The sequence below is a fragment of the Anolis carolinensis genome, chromosome 1 (genome assembly GCF_035594765.1).
Source record: "Anolis carolinensis isolate JA03-04 chromosome 1, rAnoCar3.1.pri, whole genome shotgun sequence".
Lineage (NCBI taxonomy): Eukaryota > Metazoa > Chordata > Lepidosauria > Squamata > Dactyloidae > Anolis > Anolis carolinensis.
Genome location: NC_085841.1, coordinates 79,843,616 through 79,864,140, shown reverse-complemented (window position 1 = coordinate 79,864,140; position 20,525 = coordinate 79,843,616). Strand labels below are relative to the sequence as shown.

At 37.9% G+C, this 20,525-nt stretch overlaps 1 protein-coding gene across 5 annotated transcripts in view; it reads left to right on the top strand.

Annotated features, from left to right (window-relative positions):
- The window catches only part of utrn (utrophin), a 456,383-nt gene that overhangs the window by 315,506 nt on the left and 120,352 nt on the right, over positions 1–20,525 (top strand). For all 5 annotated transcript variants that reach the window (XM_062977769.1, XM_016998724.2, XM_062977776.1 and 2 more), the window contains 2 exons: positions 1,246–1,402; positions 18,143–18,272. In XM_062977769.1, coding sequence (XP_062833839.1) covers positions 1,246–1,402; positions 18,143–18,272 — 287 coding nt within the window. The remainder of the gene's footprint in view (positions 1–1,245; positions 1,403–18,142; positions 18,273–20,525) is intronic.

Below are 20,525 nucleotides of genomic sequence, written 5' to 3'. Positions count from 1 at the left end.
CTGAAGGTTAGAGGAAGCCCAGTATATCTTTTGACATTGTAAATTTTTAATAATATTTTTAAAGAGAGAGAGAGAGATGATTGGATCACTCATTACTGGATCTTGGTAAGAGAGTAAGCAGTGTTTTGGAGAGATTTAATCTTTTTTAAAAGGTGGTATTCACCTAGCAGAAAATTAAACTACTCTGCTTGGTAGACACAGTGATATATAGTAAATGAAACTATTTTCAGTTGTAAGACAATTATATGGTTTCAGGATTAATCAAGATCATGGAAAAAATGGAATTATGGTGGAAGTCTGGGAAGCTTCCCTTGTTATGTTAGAAAGCTATTAAGAATTTAAAATGTATTTTGCACACTGGTAAGTGACAAGAAAAGATTAGAACAATTTCTTTGTGACTGTGTGGACATATTCTGCTTTCTGTACTTGGAAATGGACAAGGAGTTGAGAAAAATAATAGGTTCTGACATTATCAAGAGTAGTTGCACTAATGGCATGTCACATTAACTGAATTACAGTACAGTAGTACAGGAATTCGTTGATTCAGCAAAATGAATAAATAATCTGCAACAGCAAAATTCAAAGACCATTGAACCTCTTCCTTCTCTGTGGATCAGTCTGTTGCAGGTAGCATCTCTCATGGAAATCTGGAGTTGACCTTTAAGATTTTTAAAAAGTTATTTCAAATTCATTCATTTGATAGCCAAGATGTAATACTATGCAGTGCAGAAGTAGCATAACATTCAATTATTGCTATTAGATTACATGATGATTAATTTTTAAAATATGAAGAAAAATAGAGAAGGGGGGATAGTTTTCCTGGATTAAGATCAATTTTGTAGAATTTTGTATCAGTTCTTGTATGATTTGAATATTACTTTCAACTTGAGTAAAAAAAAATGTCATCACTTTTCTGTTGACATCATGAATTTAATAGGATTTTCTTAGGGAATGAATAATATGGGGAGATTTGTCATTCCTCTACAATATAGCCTACAGTACATAGTATTTTGGAGATATATCTTCCATATTCTAACCAGTTGCTCTTTTGCTTAGCTTACAAGATGAGATAGGATTTGGTGCCTTTGGAGTATTGCTTTCCTCACACGAATTGGTTTTCAAGTGTACAAATCGAATGCATCATTTGAACAATGATTTGTGTTAAATTTAGGAAGCTATCTTCTAAGTCACACTTATGCAACACATAATTGCTAAAATCTAAATGTTTGCTATATTTCATTGTAGAGCTCACTTAGAAGTAAGTGCAGAGAAATGGAACAAATTGCTGACATCACTGGAAGAGCTTATCAAGTGGCTGAATCTAAAAGATGAAGATTTGAAGAAGCAGATGCCTATTGGTGGGGACGTTCCAACTGTACAGCAGCAGCATGACCACTGCAGAGTAAGTTGCATACCATCGTAATAGCTTTTCATTTGGCACATCTGTGGAAATGTTTAATCCCTTTATGATATGTTTATTTATTTATTTATTTACAGTATTTATATTCCGCCCTTCTCGCCCTGAAGGGGACTCAGGGCGGATCACATTATATACATATAGGGCAAACATTCAATGCCTATATACATAGAACCGAGACAGAGACAAACGCAGAGACAATTTAACCTTCTCCTGAGGGGATGTTCAATTCTGGCCACAGGGGGGAGCAGCTGCTTCATAATCCACTCTGATCGCACTTCCTCATTCCAACGTCTTAAATTAGTTAAATTTGCCTCCCCACTTTTTATAAGTGGTACCTTATCTCCTACTTGATAGATGCAACTATCTTTCGGGTTGCTAGGTCAGCAACGAGCAGGGGCTATTTTTTATTTTTAATTGACGGGTGCTCACCCTGCCACGGGCTGGCCTCCAACTCATGACCTCCTGGTCAGAGTGATTTATTGCAGCAGGCTGCTTTACCAGCCTGCGCCACAGCCTGGCCCCACATGTTGTAAAACTGTACTGGGGGTGGGGACCACAGGATGATCAATTCTGCCATCTAATTGGCTGTTTGTGTAGTCAATTGCCAGCTACGCTGTGCTGTGCACTACAAATACCACAAAAACAGTTTCCTTGAGCTCAGATATAAAGTGAAGAGACAGCTGTAAGCAACAGTGTTTGCTTACAGAATACATTGCCTCTTGTTCCTTACACATGTCTGTATGACTCCATAATTGAACAAATTACTCAATCCCTTAAAGTGTACACCATCATTAAGTGAATGTCAAGTACTTTTCAAGTTCAAGATCAGGAAGTGTAGAACAAATGGTGTTTCGTCATGAGATGGAAAGTGAATAACCATGCCCATTAACAAGTCAGTTTAAAAAATTAATAGGCAGCATCTGCTAACATTCCTTCTTCCTTCAGAAATTATATCTACCTACCCTCTTTTTATCTTGCATACATGTAATTTTATGTATAAAGAGAAGTCTCCCCCCTCCCATTCATCTGGTTGAGTTCCATACAAAAATGATTTTAAATCAAGTTATTTTAAATTGTATGGATCTTTGTTACTGTTTTTTCACTTATAGAAGTTTTGATTTGAATAGTCATTGGGCAACTTTAGATTTGTGTTCTTTATTTCAGTTTGTGTATTATTAGCCTTGTCTATTTTTGTGACTATTATTATTCATTTATTTATTTAATGTCATGTGTTAGGCTTTCAATGCTAGGGCAGCATAGGCTCATCTTTCTTCTTCTGTTATTGTCATTATTTATAGCACCATGTATTAGGCTTTTAGTGCCAGGGCAACAAAGTTACATTTATGTAGTCTTAAAATTACAAAGGGCCCTTTGAAGGGAACCTTATTTATTTGACTTGTATACCGCTACTCCCAGTTTGGCTTGGAGCGGTTTACAGAAATAGATAAAAACAACAATAAAAACAACAATAAAAACAAACATAGCCCCGAGTTTTTCACCCATCGAAAGCCTGTCGGAAGAGAAAGGTTTTGCAGGCTTTCCGAAAGGCAAGTAGGTCTCGGATAGTTCGAGTTTCAACTGGCAAGGCATTCCATAATTGAGGGGCTACAATCGAGAAGGCTCTCTGCCTAGTAGAAGACAAATGGTAAGTCTGTATGTTAGGGACTTCAAGCAAATTTTGGTCTTCGGACCGAAGTAATCTCTGGGGTTGGTAGGGGGATAAGCGGGCCCTCAGGTACGCTGGCCCCAAACCATGTAAGGCCTTGAAAGTTAGTACCAGTATCTTGAAAGTAATGGGTTTGACAGTCCTGATCTAGAGGCTTCTGAAGTCAACTTTTGCGAGGCATGGAGGATACTGGGAGAGAGGGAAAAAGATAAATTTCCATAATGCTAGATGCAGGTCTTGGTAAGCAAATATATACATACTGCATATGTTTCTTAGCTCCATAGAGAAAGCTATAATTCTTAATGCCATTGCTATCAGGTCCATATATATGTGTTGAAGAAAAATGGTAGATAAGTCAAAACTCTTGGTCTAATCTGCAATTAACAAATTGCGGTGTGTAAACCCAGAGCTTGGAAATAACCTATTAAGACTTACTATGTTAATGCATTAAGCTTTAAAAATAAGAACAGGAATCATTTCCATATTTTTATTTCAATGCAATGAAATTCATCTTTGTCATTTATTGATATAAGGATTGTTATTCATTATTGTGGAAGATGCCTTTTAATAAAAGGAAAGAAGATTCTTTGCTTTTATCTCTAAGTAAAGATAGAAGCTAAAAGTATAGGAACATTTTACTGTAAAATATGTTCTGGTTTCCAACCTTTGAAGGTTTTGCCTAGAACAGAAGTTCTGGTTGTAAAGAGTGCAAGGTGTTGCTTAGAACAGGAGCTGGGGTTTGCAGACCTCCAATGATTTGCATGGAAACAATCCACAAGTTTCCAAAATTGCATTTTTTTTGTCTTGAACTATGGCTATACTTTACAGATTGGCAAGGTTTAGCATGGAATACAGATTTTGGTATGCATACATCACATTTTTTTCTTGGACATGGAAATATTAACATAGCTAACTTTTACCCTTTTTTGTGTCAGGACCGACTTGAGAAACTGCAAGTCGCTTCTAGTGTGAGAGAATTGGCCGCCTGCAAGGAAGTTGCCCAGGGGATGCCTGGAAGTTTAATGCTTTGCCATCCTTGTGGGAGGCTTCTCTCATGTCCCTGCATGGGAAGAAGGAGCTAACAGAGGGAGCTCACCCACTCTCCCCAGATTCGAACTGCTGATCTATCGGTCAGCAGTCCTGCTGGAACAAGGGTTTAACCCATTGTCCCACCAGGGGCTCCACTTTTACACTAATTATAATGGTAACAAATGCAATTTTGAGGTCATCACTTTTAAGTCAGTCTTTTAAAAGCCCTTTAGGTATTAACACAGTTTTTATTTGCCCCATATATGTACCTCAAGAGGCAAATATTAATGTGTTCTTTACTTTTAAAATATTGAACTGTTCAGTTAAAGAGAAAAATAACATACATAATAACAGAATTTGCAAATATCGCTATTTGAGTTGAAATTTTTTCTATCGTGCATGGGATTGTCTGTCTTCTGTGTATTGATGCCTCATTAAACAATACCTTTTGTGATGCTGAAATTGTATTCACATACCTAGGGACCAGGAAAAAAGATGGCAGTGGTCCTTCTTTTTTGTGTGTGAGCTATTACTTTTTTCATGGCTTTAATAGATTTTGCGATAAACTTTAATAGCTAGAGAGCAATTCTGCTTACCATTATCACTAAAGTGAGGAGTTGCAGTTCTCTATTTAGGTGTTACCTCTATGGAAATCTTCTCTATACAAGTGAGTGTTAATTATTCAGGTGGGTCTACTGAGTTTTTTGAAACACAAATACTCTCTCCTACTTAAGGGTCACATTGGGAAGGTTAGGCAGAGATGAAGAAAAAAAGCAGAAAATACACAATAATCAGGACATTTACAGAGTCATATAACACCCCTGTGTTACTAAAATGCTATTACAGCATCTCTGAGAACTTCCAGAATGGGACTAATCTGGCAGATCATGCAGTCTGGCATGGATAATACTAAGTTTTGCATTAGACCCTAGATAATAATTCTTCATTCATCCTTTTCCAGTGCTTCATAATTTGTACACAAATCCCCTTGGCCAGACTTTTCCATGGATTTATTTCACATTGTCTCTCCCCCAACTTCTCAGCAATTTAATTTGTTTTTCTCACTCCAGCATGAGTTATGGTACTTTTTTTGGTTTACTGTTGTTCATTTAATGGCTCTCCCCTTCTGTTCACTTTCCCCAGTGCATAGCTTCAAAGGCAGTATGTAAATTAAGCATGGTATGATGCAACTGTAAATTTGTTTGCTGGATTAATTTTTTTGTGCCTCCAAAATGTGCATGGGTCCTAGAAACATGGAGACACATATTTTCATTTTCTTAATTTACTCCCAGATTATATTGCCACTGCTTGGGTTTTGAATGAAGAGATTTATGCAGAATGCTATATAGACTTATGCTGTAAAATGATATTTGCATTGAAATAAATAGCCATTAATAAGTACACATATTTTCATATGCTTTTGATCTTTTAGTTCTTTATCACATTTCACTTGTTAGTTTTTAAGATATTTATTCCATTATAAGGATGTCTGTCACAAGCCAAAGACTCTAGAACACAATTTTGATGATAAGCCATCCTTCTGTTTCTCTGTAGTAATGTTATTGGTGCCAAATACATGAGTTACTGTAACCTATCAAGTACCTTTTATATTTGTTCCAGAGAGCTGGTACATCTCATAGGTTGTATATAAAGATAGCTGGAAGTCTTGTCATGCTAGCAGTCATATCTCTAAATACATTCAACCCTCCGTATCTATAGATTCTGTATCCATGGATTCTGTATCCATGGATTCAATTATGGCTTGAAAATATTTTAAGAAAAAACCCCTACAAATCAGACCTTGATTTTGCCATTTTATATGAGTGATACCATTTTAATATACTATTGTGTACAATGGGCCTTGAACATGCATGGATTTTGGTATCAGTTTGGAGCTCTGCATCTAAACCCCAACTGATACTAAAGGCCTACTATGTCTTTTCCGGTTGTGTACAGAAGTTTCACATCTAGTTTGTTCCACATCATTTCTCCTTTATTATTATTTTCCTATGAAATGTAAATGTAAAAAAAAATCTGTCCTCCTTTCTATGTAGGTTTATCTGTTACTATTTAAAAATATGACAATTGTGAAATTCATAGTTGTATTAATCCACGTTATCACTATGATTTGTAATCTTATCTTGGAATGGACTTGCAAATTTTAATTTGAGCTAATAAAGGGTAAAGAGAAAACACCTGCATAGATGGCCCATTTGGTCTCTTCTAATTCTATAATTCTATGATGCCATGCTGCACCATGGTTGGATCCAACGGAGAAATGTTTACATTTTCCTTCCATTTAAAGGAGACGAAAAAAATGAGTGAAATCAGATCTGCCATTTGCCTTAGTGAGCCACAACTTGTAAATATTAACTGCCAGAATTCTTCTTCTAGCAAACTATTTAAAAATGACTTTCTCCTATAGTCTTGTAAGCAACACCTGTTACCATCATATTTGCTTTTTCTAAGAGATTGGGATATTAACTAATTTTTCTGAAAACACACATCAGTATAACAAAATCTTTTGAATATCAGCTCATTTAATGGAAATCAATTCACTAAGCAGTAATCCAATTTGCATTCATTCACTTCAACAGGGTCATTTTGGAATCCGTTCCTTTTTCAAAAATGCTTTCCCATAGAGTGTCAATTAAAAAAAACCACTGAGTTGTACTGAAAGCAACATCTAGTGTCAATTACTGAGTACTAGCAGGACTGAGATCTTTCTTCAAGTCTTCACTAAGCTAATTTGTATGCATTGATCAACTTATATCCCTTGCAGGAAAACATGCTCACTGTAAAATGTATGTTAGCAACCAAGAGCTAATCATTCTTCCAGTGCTTTTATTGTTCAAGCTGTTGCTTGTAAAATTCCATAGATGGCATATTGCTTCATTCTAATAACAAGATGACATAGCATGTTTTCTGTTAATTAAGAAATTTAAATCACAGTCACTGCTTTTTCTCCTGACCTTTCCTACTTAACATTTGTTAACTCCTCTTGGGAGGAGTCAGATACCTTGATTTATCTTTAAAAGGTTCACAAGCTTCCCATTGACAATATTGGCTGTGTTCCGTCTCCCAGGGTTTTGATTTTACAAGTTGCCCATAGCCACAGGAATAGCACCTGTTTGCATTTCTTCCAGGGCTGTTGCAGATTCTGCAGCACCCTGATAGGCAACCATTAGCAGAGTTTATAGCCAGTTTGCAAAGCTTTTCTGCTTGCAGCTTGCAAATGTATCTATTTGTTCTGGAGACTGCTCCTTTTCCTGAGGAAAGAAGGCTCCATTTTGAGAAGCCTCTTGCCTTCTAGATTGAAGAAGAAAGAACTTAGATGTGCTTGTGTGGCCAAGTCAGGCCAACTCTGACAAAGCCATCATAAGTACTGACCTGCCTTTAAAACCAGTGCTGATTATATAGGGAAAGACCTGCTCTTTCTAAAATTAGTAGCTTAGCACTGGGGCAGAGAATATCTCAGGATTTCTCTGACACTGGAGGAAGTTCTACCTACTTCACCTCAAAAACTAGCTTGGAGCTTAGATAGTTATAGACCTTCTCTTTCTGATAGCTCAGGGCTAGGGTAAAGAGGATCTCAGGATCTCTTCACCTTTGGAGGAAGTTAAACCAGCAACTAAAGGGGAAAAGCAAGAAAGGAACATCTGCAAGGTTTTATAAGTTGACTGTTTATATTTGCAACCTTAACTACGTCTGCCAAGTCTGCCATGGACTTTGTGAAAATAAAATTTTGTTTGATTGTTCAACTTAAAGTGCCTTTGGTTACTGGGATTTCCAGAGCTTCTAAGTAAGGCCCCCGCAGTTCACCTGGGTTCACCAGGCTGGGTTCCTTTTCACATGTGCAACTTGTAGTAATGTTCCCTAGATTCTCTTCCCATGTTCAGAGATCTCCCATGTGTAGAACAATATCATCTCAAGATTTTCAAAAAAATGGAGCAAACCTAAGTTAATATATTTTTATAATGTGGTACAGACATAATAAGTCTGTTTGTGCTTGTTCAGCCCCTCTTTTCATATCTGTCCTGTCACAAGATCCTCTTCCTCCTCCTCCTCCTTCAGGAGTATGCCCCTTTATTTTTGTATTAGTCCTACCTTTGGTACCATTTTTTCTTAAAGAAGTAATATCTTGGAACACATTTGCTTCATTAATTGAAGTATACCTGTATTATTTCTGTGTTAAAGACATATGGAAATTGAATGCTACTCACATCATTTAATAGGGTTTTCATAGGTAAGGAAAATGTAGAAGTGAGTTGTCAGTTCCTTCCTTTTAAATGTAGCCCATGTCACCTGCTATTACTTTATGATCTCTCATTCAAGTTCCCTCCCGGGCTGATCCTGCTTCCAATCTGGTGCCTTTGTGGTATTAAAGTTGGCATTATTTGAAGGCATCTAAGATATCCTGGGATATGCATGCTGGTACATATAGCACAGATTACATTTTTTCTCCCACCAAGGAGAAGGTTTTGGTAGCACTGTCAGTATTCTGGATAGTCAAACGAAAGTCTGTATGTAATTACAATTTCTTGGATGCTGAGGATATTTTCCATTATTTTACATTTGTGTTCAAATCTTTAAAAGCTTAGCCTGCTTTTGGAAAACCAAACAGGTCTTAGTCGCACAGCACCAACTAAAGAGCTAAGAAAACATCAGTGGGGAGCTAGAAGGAGAAGGCAGTGTTTGTTGCAGTGAGGTGCTTGAAGGTTTGTGTCCTGTGTGTAGCTTGCAGCCTTTATTTGAGCTGTTTGCAGCTGCCTTTGACTTCAGCTCCTGGCTCTTTTCAGACTCAGGCCCTGACTGACTGAAGCAAGAGTCCAGCAGAAACACTTGCTGCCTCCAGAGGCTAGAGGATAAAAGAAAGACACCTGCGGGGGTGGGGTCACCACTGGTGGGGTAACCACTGAATGGGCGACATTAAAGAACCCTTTGTTTTCCCCCCTTTGGGGGTGGCACAAGGGCAAGGACCTGTCCCCTTGTTTAGCAGTCTTCAGGTTCATTATCTTGCTTTTAACATCTGCCTGTCTGATTTTATAGAAGGTTTTTCTTTTCTTTCTGTTGGCCTGCCCCATATAGGAAGAATGTGTTTTTCTAAAGAGGGAGGGAGTTCCCAGATTTGTGGGGCAGCCATTGGAGTCACACAGGGCAGGAGGAGTAGCGGAAGGGGGAGACAGGTTGACCACTAACAAAATGGGGAGGGAAATAGAGTGCTTATTCCCCCAAACTGTCTCCTATATCTCATAGCCTTCTCTGTGGTGGTCCCCCGACTCTGGAACACCCTCCCCAAGGATCTCAGACAGGCCCCTACATTGGCAGTCTTCAGAAAGAACTTGAAGACCTGGCTGTTCCAATGTGCCTTCCCAGATTAATAGGAAATCTCCAATACCAAGTCCCATAAGCACTTTATTAGAACTAAGATCGTATATCGCACTCTGCACTTGCCCTAGAAGCCTTATATATCCCTGTCACATCAGCACTTTTAATCTTGTACCCATTACTCTGGCCCGGCCCAGTTTTATTGTGTTTTAGCGTATTGTTTATTGCTTGTTTATTGCTGTTTTAATTGTTTTTAATTTGCCTTTTGTTTTGTATTGTTATATTGTGTGTTGAGGCCTTGGCCTTTGTAAGCCGCATCGAGTCCTTCGGGAGATGCTAGCGGGGTACAAATAAAGTTTAATAATAATAATAATAATAATAATAATAATAATAGCCTGGTTAACCAGGGTGGCAGCCCCCTAGGCTGAAAGTGCTGCTGTTGAATGCCAGGTCAGTAAATGGAAAAACAACTGCCATCCAGGACTTGGTGCTGGATGAGCATGCTGGCCTGGTTTGTATCACAGAGACCTGGCTGGATGAGACTGGGGTGTTAATCTCTCTCAACTCTGTCCACCAGGATTCTCTGTGCAGCAGCAAGCAAGGCCTGGGGGGTAGGGAAGTGGAGTTGCAGTGGTCTTTAACATTCATGCTGAGACTGCCCTGTCGGGAGTGGCTTAGGACTTGGTGGCCTCCATGACAACCATGGGTCTGTCCCAGGTGGTGTCTTGCCCTCCCCATGCTGCTGGACACACTTTATTTATTTATTTATTTATTTATTTACAGCATTTTTACCCTGCCTTTCTCATCCAAGGGGACTCAAGGCGGCTTACATAAATTGGCAAATATTCAATGCCCATAACAATACACTAAAAACAACAGCTCATACAAATCGAATAGCAATACAAGTAAAAACACATTACACAAAATTTTAAAAACATATATAAATTTGGACTTAGTTTTCTGTGTTGGATGGAATGATAGTGATGGTGGTGTGGAAGAACTAGTCACAGTTCCATTGTCATGGACTGATTACTAGGTGGTCAGTTTTAGACTCGCTGGGACTTCAAACCTCCACCGAGTTGGGAGACCAGTTTACATTGTCTGCCCCAGGAGCTTATGGATCCGGATGGATTACTGGTGGGTCTTGGGAATTTTCCTGTCATGCTGGTGATTCTGCCCCAGCTCTGGCTGACCTCTGGAATGGGGAAATGGCCAGGGTAGTAGACACAGTCACTCCTGAACATCCTTTCTCATGGAGCAAAGTCAAACCAGCCCATTGGTTTCCCAGGGAGTTGATGGTGATAAAGCAAGTGAGATGGAGACTAGAATGACGTTGTTGGGGAACCCGAAGAGAATCTGACCGAGCAAGGGCTAGAGCATATTTGAAAACCTGGCAGAGTGAGTGAAGGTGGTAGTCAATGCCTCCTTAGAACAAGATAAAGTTCCAACTCGCCTAAAGGAGGCAGTTGTGAGACTTCCATTAAACAGCCATCCCTGAATCCCTCCATAATGGACAACTATCGGCCAGTGTCCAACCCTTCCCTTTTTGAGCAAGGCTTTGGAGCATGTAGTAGCCTCCCAGCTCCAGGGATTTCTGAATGAAATGGATTATCTAGATCCATTTCTATCTGGTTTCATGCCTGGCTATGGAAGAGAGACAGCTTTGGTTGCCTTGGCGGATGACCTCCACAGAGAGCTAGAGAGGGGGACTGAGTCCCTGTTGGTTCTCCTGGACCTCTCAGTGGCTTTCAATACTACAATATCCTTCTGGGTCATCTTGCTGGATGGGACTGGGAGACACTGTCTACAGTAGCTCCAGTCCTTAATAATGATGATGATGATGATGATGATGATGATGATGATGATGATAAACTTTATACTTCGCCTCCTCTCCCCAAGGGGACTCGTGATGATTCCAGAAGGTGGTGCTGGAGGACTCCTGTTCGAACTCCTGGCCATTGGCTTGTGGGGTTTCTTAGAATTCCAATTTGTCCCCCATATATATGAAACCTCTGGGAGAGGTCATCTGGAGTTTTGGAGGGCGGTGCCACCTTTATGCAGATGATGCCCAACTTTACTACTCCTTTTCACCTAAAGCCAAGGAAGCTGTCCTGATCCCACATCATGAAATTTATAGAATGATATATATGAGTGTCAGCTCTGTGTCTGACTAATTTGTGCTCATCATAAAGTCCATTTTTACTTTTCTTCATCCAGTTCTTTCACCCATTACTTTGATCTGAGTTCTTTTATTCTCCTATATTCCCTTGCCCAAAATACCTTGAAAATGATGGATGCATTTGAAATTAAACAGGGCAGATATATGCAAATTGTATTATAATTTTAGTAACAACCCTCCAAAGTTTAAATGACATAAATAAAATGTTTCTTAATACCTAAATGGAAATGTTTCTAATCTATTGTAATGATTGTACATTTTTGTTGCTGGCCATTGACTGTAATACACACACACACACACACACACACACACACACACACACACACACACACACAAAGTGTCTGACAAAGAATCAGATAAAAAGGATACTGAAAAACAGATGGTGGATTCTTCTGGAAATGTGTAAAATCAAGCTAACACAAGTTTAATTTTATAGGCATTGTCTAGAAAACAGTGGGGTGCCTACTTACAGACTAGATGGCTTTTATTTGTTCCCTCTTTTGATTGTTTGGATTATTTCCCCTAACATCCTTTTTTTTGTGAAGGATCATGATTTGCTATCATTCTTGGATTTCATAGCCTCCAAATAACCTGCGGTTGGTTTACAAAGCAGCAAAATGTTTTGAAATTGTAATTGTTAATACAGCTCTGTCAAGAATAGAGTCCTGGCAAATACTTTCATTATATTTTGTGTTTCTCACTTGTTAGCTAATCAATTAAAAATAATCATTACAAACTGAAGCAACAGCCAGGGATAGCTGCCCCTTCAAATGGCATTGGTGTTTTCCTCTCTCCACAGAATGACCCTCAACTTATCTACAGGTCGTATCAAAATCCATAATGTTAATCCCAAAGCTTGCTTTGATTTATACATGATATTGATTTAGGATGCTTCTACACTGACACTGTAATGCAGCTTGAAGCTAATTTGGGAGAAAGCGGTTTAAACTGATGGGTGATCAGAATGAACACAGTACCTGAACGCAAGCTGCTTGCCAGATGTTTTTCACCATTTCCAAGTGCACCAGAGGTCTAAGGGGTGGGAAAAAAGGAAAGCGACAGAAGCAGAACTAATTAATTATCTCTCTCACCCCTCCCCTATCCCCGGAGGTCAGTAAGCCTCCTGCTGCCCATTCATGCCCTTGGGGCATTTTTCAGCAGGACCCATTTGAAATTCTTTACTGCGCTTCAGCAGGGATGGGTGTCTACAATTTACTTACCATTTTACGAAGTTGATTTCATCCAGATTTGGGATACACTGGTATCTGCTGCAGCACGTTTTTTGGCTAAACCCAGACTTTCCGGAGACTCTTTTAATGCATTCTATTCCAGAAGACATTGGTTGCACGTTTTGTAATCACTATGGCCTCAAGTTGGCTTCAAATTGCATTATATGGTCAATGTAGAAGGGTTGTATTATATGATCAGTGATCATATATAATAGACCCGTGGTTCCCAACCTTTGGGCCTCCAGGTGTTTTGGCCTTCAACCCCCAGAAATCCCAGCCAGCTTACCAGCTGTTACAAACTGTGGGAGCAGTCCAAAACAACTGGAGGCCCAAAGATTGGGAACCACTGTAAAAACCTTCAAACAGGCAGGGCTTTTTCACAATGTCAACTCTTTAAGGCCTGAAGGGAAGATGCTTCCCTGGCTCCTACATGTGGTCTAACACTGATCTTTCCAGACCATGCTTCTTGAGAGTGGGGAAGCATAAAGTACTAGACTGAACAGGGGAAAAAAATCATTATTCCTGATTAAGAACTCTCCACCCTTGAGTCAGTGAATGATTGCTGTAACTATCCACTTACTGCTATACGTGCAGTGAAACAGTGTCCCTTAAATGGAATAAATCACTCCTTATTAACCTTTATTAACAAGGCATTCGAAGAATGAGTGGCATGTACATACTGGTGGGTGCAGAAAGAAGAATGTTTCAAAAAACGGCAAACTGAAATGAGGTTTTAAGATGAAATCTCTACAATTTAGAACAGCATTTCCTAAACGTGTTGTACTCATACTATTTGCACACAAAAATCCAATTATGGGTTTTGCAGGAAGGAAATCAAGGTCTATAACAGCTAAAAGAACCCCTTTGAAGGTAATAGTGACAAAAGGTCAGTAATGGCAAATTTATACCAATCTCTGTAATGGGCAGCATGAATGTCTTTGTCAATAAGTTAGCTAATAATAATAGCTGGACTAAACCAACATATTCAATTATGAGTATCTATGATAGTGAATGAATTTTCCATATTCTAACATTTATCTTCATTTATTTGTTTTTAAACCTAACTTCCAAACTCCTTGAAAGGGGCATTTTAAAATATAAAAGTATTGAATATTATCAGAATGGAGACTAATTTTAGGAGTAGAGCATTTACTAAAATTAGTCCTTATTTCCAGGCTCTCGCCAAGATGCACATATGATCTGCCTCATAAAAAAGAGAGAGTATTTGTGCACACAGATTACTACAACAAACTGATATTTTTAGATAATGTTTCTGTCATGGCAATATGGTATTTCCGTTATCACCAAGCTTCTTGATTTCTTGTAAGCCATATAAAAACTACATTTCCCCAGATACTGTGCCCCCCAAGGCTTTTCATTTCCATCCAGACCTATAAAAGAACCAGGTAACTTCAGCACCTGGCTCAGTAATAACAACAGGATAATTCAATACCACTGGATTATATTGGAACATAAACCTGTGAAAGAGCAAGCATTCAGGCTCAAATAAAACAGTCAATGAATTGAGGGCTAATAAAACTGATTTAGATTAAATGTTTTGCTTTTTAAGCTAAGGCCATGTTGTCTAATTGAAAATGGCCTCCCCTTCATTTGTCAGGAATTTTGGACAGACTTTGCTGTGGCATAAACCTAAAGAAAGGTTTGATGAGGCTACAAATGTGTTAGTACTTTTGAAATCGGATGACTGTTGTTGGCTTGATTTTCCCTTAAGAAGTTAGGGTGCTAACTTCTTAAGGGAAGTTAGGGAGAAGCATTAAAATCCCTGAAATGTGATGTCTAAGTTAAAGGGGGTAAAAGTACTATGCTGGCAGTATTTATAACAAAGTAAACATAACTCCAATCCTAAAATTGTTTTTTTTAAAGTCCTTTTTGTGAATGTTAGTTTTCACACAATATTACAAAATACATATTGCATAGGACCATAAATATATTCTAGAAAAAAATGAACTATTATTCAGGGATTTTATTGGTATGGTGGAATATATATGACACTCTCTAGTTGAAATAAGCCAACTATATTTTTCAGAGGTTTAGTAAAAGAATAGAACAGATCAAATTTGATAACAGATAATTGTGAAGAAATGTTTACAGCTTAGTCCTTTGATGATTTTGTTTATACCGCAGGCTTAGAAGATAAAGAAAGAGAGTAAAAGAATTGTATGCATTTCCATATATTTTTATTTTTTAGCTCAGAATGAAAAATTCCTTTAACCTCACAAAATACATTGAGCTATTCATATGACTGCTTAATCAGAAATAATTATTAGATGGAACAGCAGGGATTTGGGAATGACTTTATGTATGTCCATTACGAGTTTGGATAAACAAACAACAGTGCCATGTTGGTCAGTTTTTAGAGCCCTAAGCCATTTGTTACAGAAATCATCTGTTCTAGAGAAAAAACTCCAGAAGCAGAGAATACATATTGGTGGACATTTCCAAATAAGAGCCATTAATTGTATAGTACTGTACCTATGATTCCATGCCTCACAGTGTACTAGTTTTCAGCCAGTATTGGTTATAATCAATACTATTAATAACGATTAATGAACTGCTTTCCTGGTATGATCCTACCATAAGACATGGTAGGATCATACACTAAAACAGCTCCACTGGCTGCCTATATGTTTCTGGGCCCAATGCAAAGTGTAGGTTATTACCTACAAAGCCCTATATGGTTTGGGTCCAGTCTGTTTGTATGACTGTTTCTCCCCCATGAACCTACATGTGCCTTAAGATCTGCCGGGGAGGCCTTTCTCACGGTTCCGCCACCGTCACAAACGTAAATAGTGGGGATGAGGGAAAGGGCCTTCTTGGTGGTGGCCTTCTGGTCTGGAATGCCCTCCCCAAGGAAACCAGTCTGCCTCCCACTTTAACTATTTTCAGGAAGGAATTGAGAACATGGCTGTGAAGACAGGCTTTTAGAAATGACTAACCATAATTTTAACCGTTGGAGTTTAAACGCAATTTTAATTGACCCTATTTCTCAAACTAGCAAAAGCTGGTCACATGATTTTTACTCAATTTAATGTTTATATGTTTTATATTTTATATGCTAAACTTTCACACAGTTTTATATTGTGACATTCTTGAGTTATATTACATCTTATTTATTATGTCTAGTTTTATTTCTGGTGATTTAAATTGTTTGACTTGTTATGTGTTTTATGATTATTTATGTCATTGTTTTGTTGTAAACAACTCCAAGTCCCTTTGGGATGTGGGGTGGGATATAAAGAAAATTTCATTCATTCATTCACTCACTTTACTGCATGTCCAACAGCCGGACAATGAACAGGAAAACATGTCCTCCATTTTAGATATGAGAATACTGGGGCCTACCAAAAATGAAATCAGAGATGTTATGCTAAGAAAAAACAATTCAGGCCCAACTTGAGGCTGTGTGTGAAATTGTGTTCACATATAGGATTTAAAGAAATATGTACTAGATCCCTACTCATAAAGTTCTATGAAGCATAATCTTACAATTTCCTCCCCTGGAATTTAGCTATTGCATAGTGCCCAAATCAAAATAGTACTGTGAAATGTGTTTTTGAAGTGTGTTATCATTTTCTAATGAAATAGTAAAAATTACTCGTAGAGCTATCTTCATGCTTTGGGAGGTTTTGTACCTTACTTTTATCTAATTTGTATAGTTCTGTTTTTCAATCAAATGCTATCTTTTTAAAATGATAAAAATGAATTACCGGAGAAGTCCTACCGAAATGTATTTCCATGCATATTAAAGATACATTTTGTACAGAATAACTACTTGGCTCTTAGGTATAGCATATATACTTTTTTGATACCTTATGAACCACTGAGTTTGAAAAGACAAGGAAAGTGTATTGAAATAGAGCAGGTTTTGATCCCCCCCTTAAACTTCCACCCATCCCTTGGCAACTGAAGAAACATTCTCATTTTAGCCCAGGGGTTGAATGGGACTTGTGGCCTTCTTGTTATTGCTGGGTCACAGTTCACATCATCTTTGGCAATAGGACATGATAGCTGAGGCTGCTAAAAGTAGGAGTCTAACAACATGGGGAAGATCATAATCCCCTATAGTCTTAAATTACGTGTTGTTAAGTAGCAGATGGCTGATGTCATCCATCTCTGCATATTAAATTCTTAGGGTACAACATGGCAATGCTCTGATGACAAGTCTTGCTCATCCCTTCTTGCCTGCAGAGAGGATAGCATTTAGTCGGCTCACCACTACATGACACAGGACTTCTTTTTTAGTGTCCTAAGACATTTCCCCATCAGTCCAGTGATGGATGGGCATGCTGCCTGTCACATGACAACACTGGACTTTCAACAGAGGCCCCGCCTACAATCAGAGTGGAAGCATCCTAGGAATCTTCCCTCCAAACACAGGAGCCTGCCTGTGTTCTTCTGGCTCCAATGGAGCCTGCATGGATCCACGCAGCTTCAGCGATGTTTCCCCCATGTGATGGGGGAAGCACTGCCATGATGAAGGCACAGGGTGACAGAGTCACCACTTATCCCTTCCATTTCACCATGGAGGCTGGCGAAATGGCATGGGGGGCATCCCCCACATGTTGAAGTCCTCAGTCCCTGTCTAGTAAGACTGACAGTACTTTCTTTAATTTAATCTTTACCAAAAATTACTCAAAGACTGGGATTTCATAATTTTTCTTTTATTTTGGATTCATGTATACATTTCCTCTAAATTTTAATTACAGAAACAAACTAATGGTTTTAAATTGTATTTTCACAATAATGAATGAACTAGATGTACGTATTTTTTCTTAGAATATTTATTATCTACCCTTCAGCCAAAATGGCTCCAAGAGCTACTTACAAAATTGAGAATTCTCCGCTTTCAGGTGTATAATCTAATGAGACTGGCGTCAAAAAGAAAAGGGAATGACAGTGAAAGAGGGGACTAAGCCTACCAAATTCTAGCTCCTCTTCTCTCCCTCAGAGCCATAGCAGTAGCAGTGGTGATGGAAGAAAGGATTTTCTTCAGTTGCTAGGGCCAAGACATGATGGAGTTGTATCTGGCTGTTTTTCCTTCCCTCTGAAAACACATCAGTGTCAGTTGGAATGGAGATATGGCCTTTCATCAGCTTCTGAGGCCAGTGTATGATGAAGATGGTTTGCATATTAACTTGAACTTTTTGCATAATTTATATTTTCCTTGGTTCATTCAATGGAATAGAAATAGAGAATTTCTGGATGTAATTTTGTCCACAATCTTAGTCTACAAGTGACACCGTGATTTTTTTTCTTTTTCTTTTGGAAAGGCCCTCAGACGTGAATTGAAAGATAAAGAACAAGCCATTCTAAACGCTGTAGACCAAGCCCGAGTCTTCCTTGCAGATCAGCCAATTGAAGGACCCGAAGAACCAAGAAAAAGCTTACACTCAAAGTCAGGTCAGTTTTTATTAATGATGTATTTGATACAGGTAATTTTTAGAACAATAGAAGTTTATGAAAAGCCTAATTTCTTAAATTAAAATAATTTTTTTATTGAATATGTAAGAATTATTGCTTTGATAGAACTACTTTGCAGTAAAAAAAAGTTGAATCAAATTTGTTTGCTTCTATGTAACGAAATAGTATTTGGGAACTCCACAGAAGCACTATTTAAATAAAAATAAAAATTGTGAGGCTACAATTTCTAATGGATATTTTGATCTTATAAATTGTTAAAAATATGAGCCAGGTTTAAGAAGGCCTATGTCTTATAAATGTTGTTTATGTGCATTTGAAATTTCTTCTTATTACCACTTCATATTATAGAGTTTTTCAGCTCTTTCTGGCAGGTCAGATTTTTCTGCAATTTTTATGATGGTGGTAAAATTAGAATTGCAAAATCTATCATTCAAACATTCATAATATGGTTTGGGGGCGTTTTTCTCTGAAGGGGTTAAAAAAATGAAATCAATGTAAGAACCTCTACCAAAATGTGTTTCTCAGGCATCATTCTGTTATGAAGAGAATTGTTTTCTTGTTTGCTCTTAGCTTTGCTAGCATTATTTATTTTATTTATTTGTTATTCAAACTTATATGCTGCCACTCCCCTAGGGCTCGGGGCAGCTTACAAGAACAGGCTAAAATCTAACAATTTAAAAACATCTTAAAAACATCTTTAAAAACATCTTTAAAATACTCTTAAAAAAGCACTAGAGTTGCTCTTTGCATAGCCAGCACAATTACTGCTTATGTGAGAAATGCATGAAAAGAAAAAACTCTTTAAAGTAGATTAAATAGATTAATATTAATAAAATTCATAATATTGTACCAAGAATAGTTTAGTCTGGTGTTCCTCAATCTATCTCATGTACAAGACAGGTTTTTCCCCCTCATGTGTACACTTGTATTAATTTATGCCAGTTGGTTATAAGGTTTCTTTTATTTCCTAGACACTCAGGAAATCCAGCTGATGGCTCATGAACTGATAGTGGTCCATGTACCACCACTTTGAGTAGCACTGGTTTAATCAGTCTTATGCTTTCTGTGAAATTGCTGCAGATCTCTCTCTTTGCTGGTGGAGAGGGGAGTTTATCATTAGAAGACTTCCAATGTAGTAGTATTGCTTCTGTACTGGAAACTGACATTTTTTGGGATTTGTTGGGGACTCTGTCAATCACAGGATCTTAAGTGCCTTCATGACTTTGAGAGACTTACTCCACTTTAAATGTGTCAAGAATTGGTATAATAAAATTAACTCAGTGGAATCAATGCAAAAAGGACAGAAATAATTTAAAAAATCAAGTCACTGCAACCAACTAATAAGACAAAATAACTGCTGTGATCCTCCCCTACCTAGGACTGCAGCACCTGTGAGGTAACTTGGTTGTATGTAAAAGTTAAATAATCTTATATTATGACTGACTTTTCCTAACCTGATTCTCCTTGTTGCCAATAATTGGAAACAATTTTGATTTCATGATGTTCATTAGGGTATTGCCTACATTGATCTTTTATCTAATTTTTGGCAATTGTCCATGCAGCTCTGGTTTGCTTCTGCTGTGGTTTTACATTATGAATACCTTCTGATTAAAACAAACATTTTCCCCAAACTACCTTTTATTAGGCTATTTTACTGGATCATGTCCCCAGCTGTTTCAAGCAGTTATGTACATGCTATGCTACATTAGGCAGCTTTGATAAGATGTTACATGTATAATCCAGTTTTCATCTAAATTAAAAGAATTATTATGAACAATATTTTTCCAAGTTCAAATTTATTGAAATGATTGCATGAGAAGGAAATGGCAATCAGCTATATTCATTCATCAGCTGAGAGAATTAGGTTCATGAGTGGTACCGTGGTAAATTGCTTCATTTAAAGACTTAAGCAAGCTTTGAGTAGCTAATTAACACCTGGCTTCTTCCAACTTAATCATATTTATTAAAATCATATGGGATCTAATTCAGAAGGCCTTGAAAATTGCAAACATACCCTTTCCTAAGAATCTGTATAGATGCAAATGTTTTTCTGTCTCACTTCTACACATCTGGCCTTTGTTTTTCATTGTACAGGTATAGTATGTACACAGTGGTATAGTATAGTAACTACAGGAATGCAGTTTTCTTTGGGACTCGAGGCAGGGGAAGATTTACCCTCCTCCATGGCAGCTGCTAGATCTCTTGCCCATGAATCTGCTCCACATTTTAGTA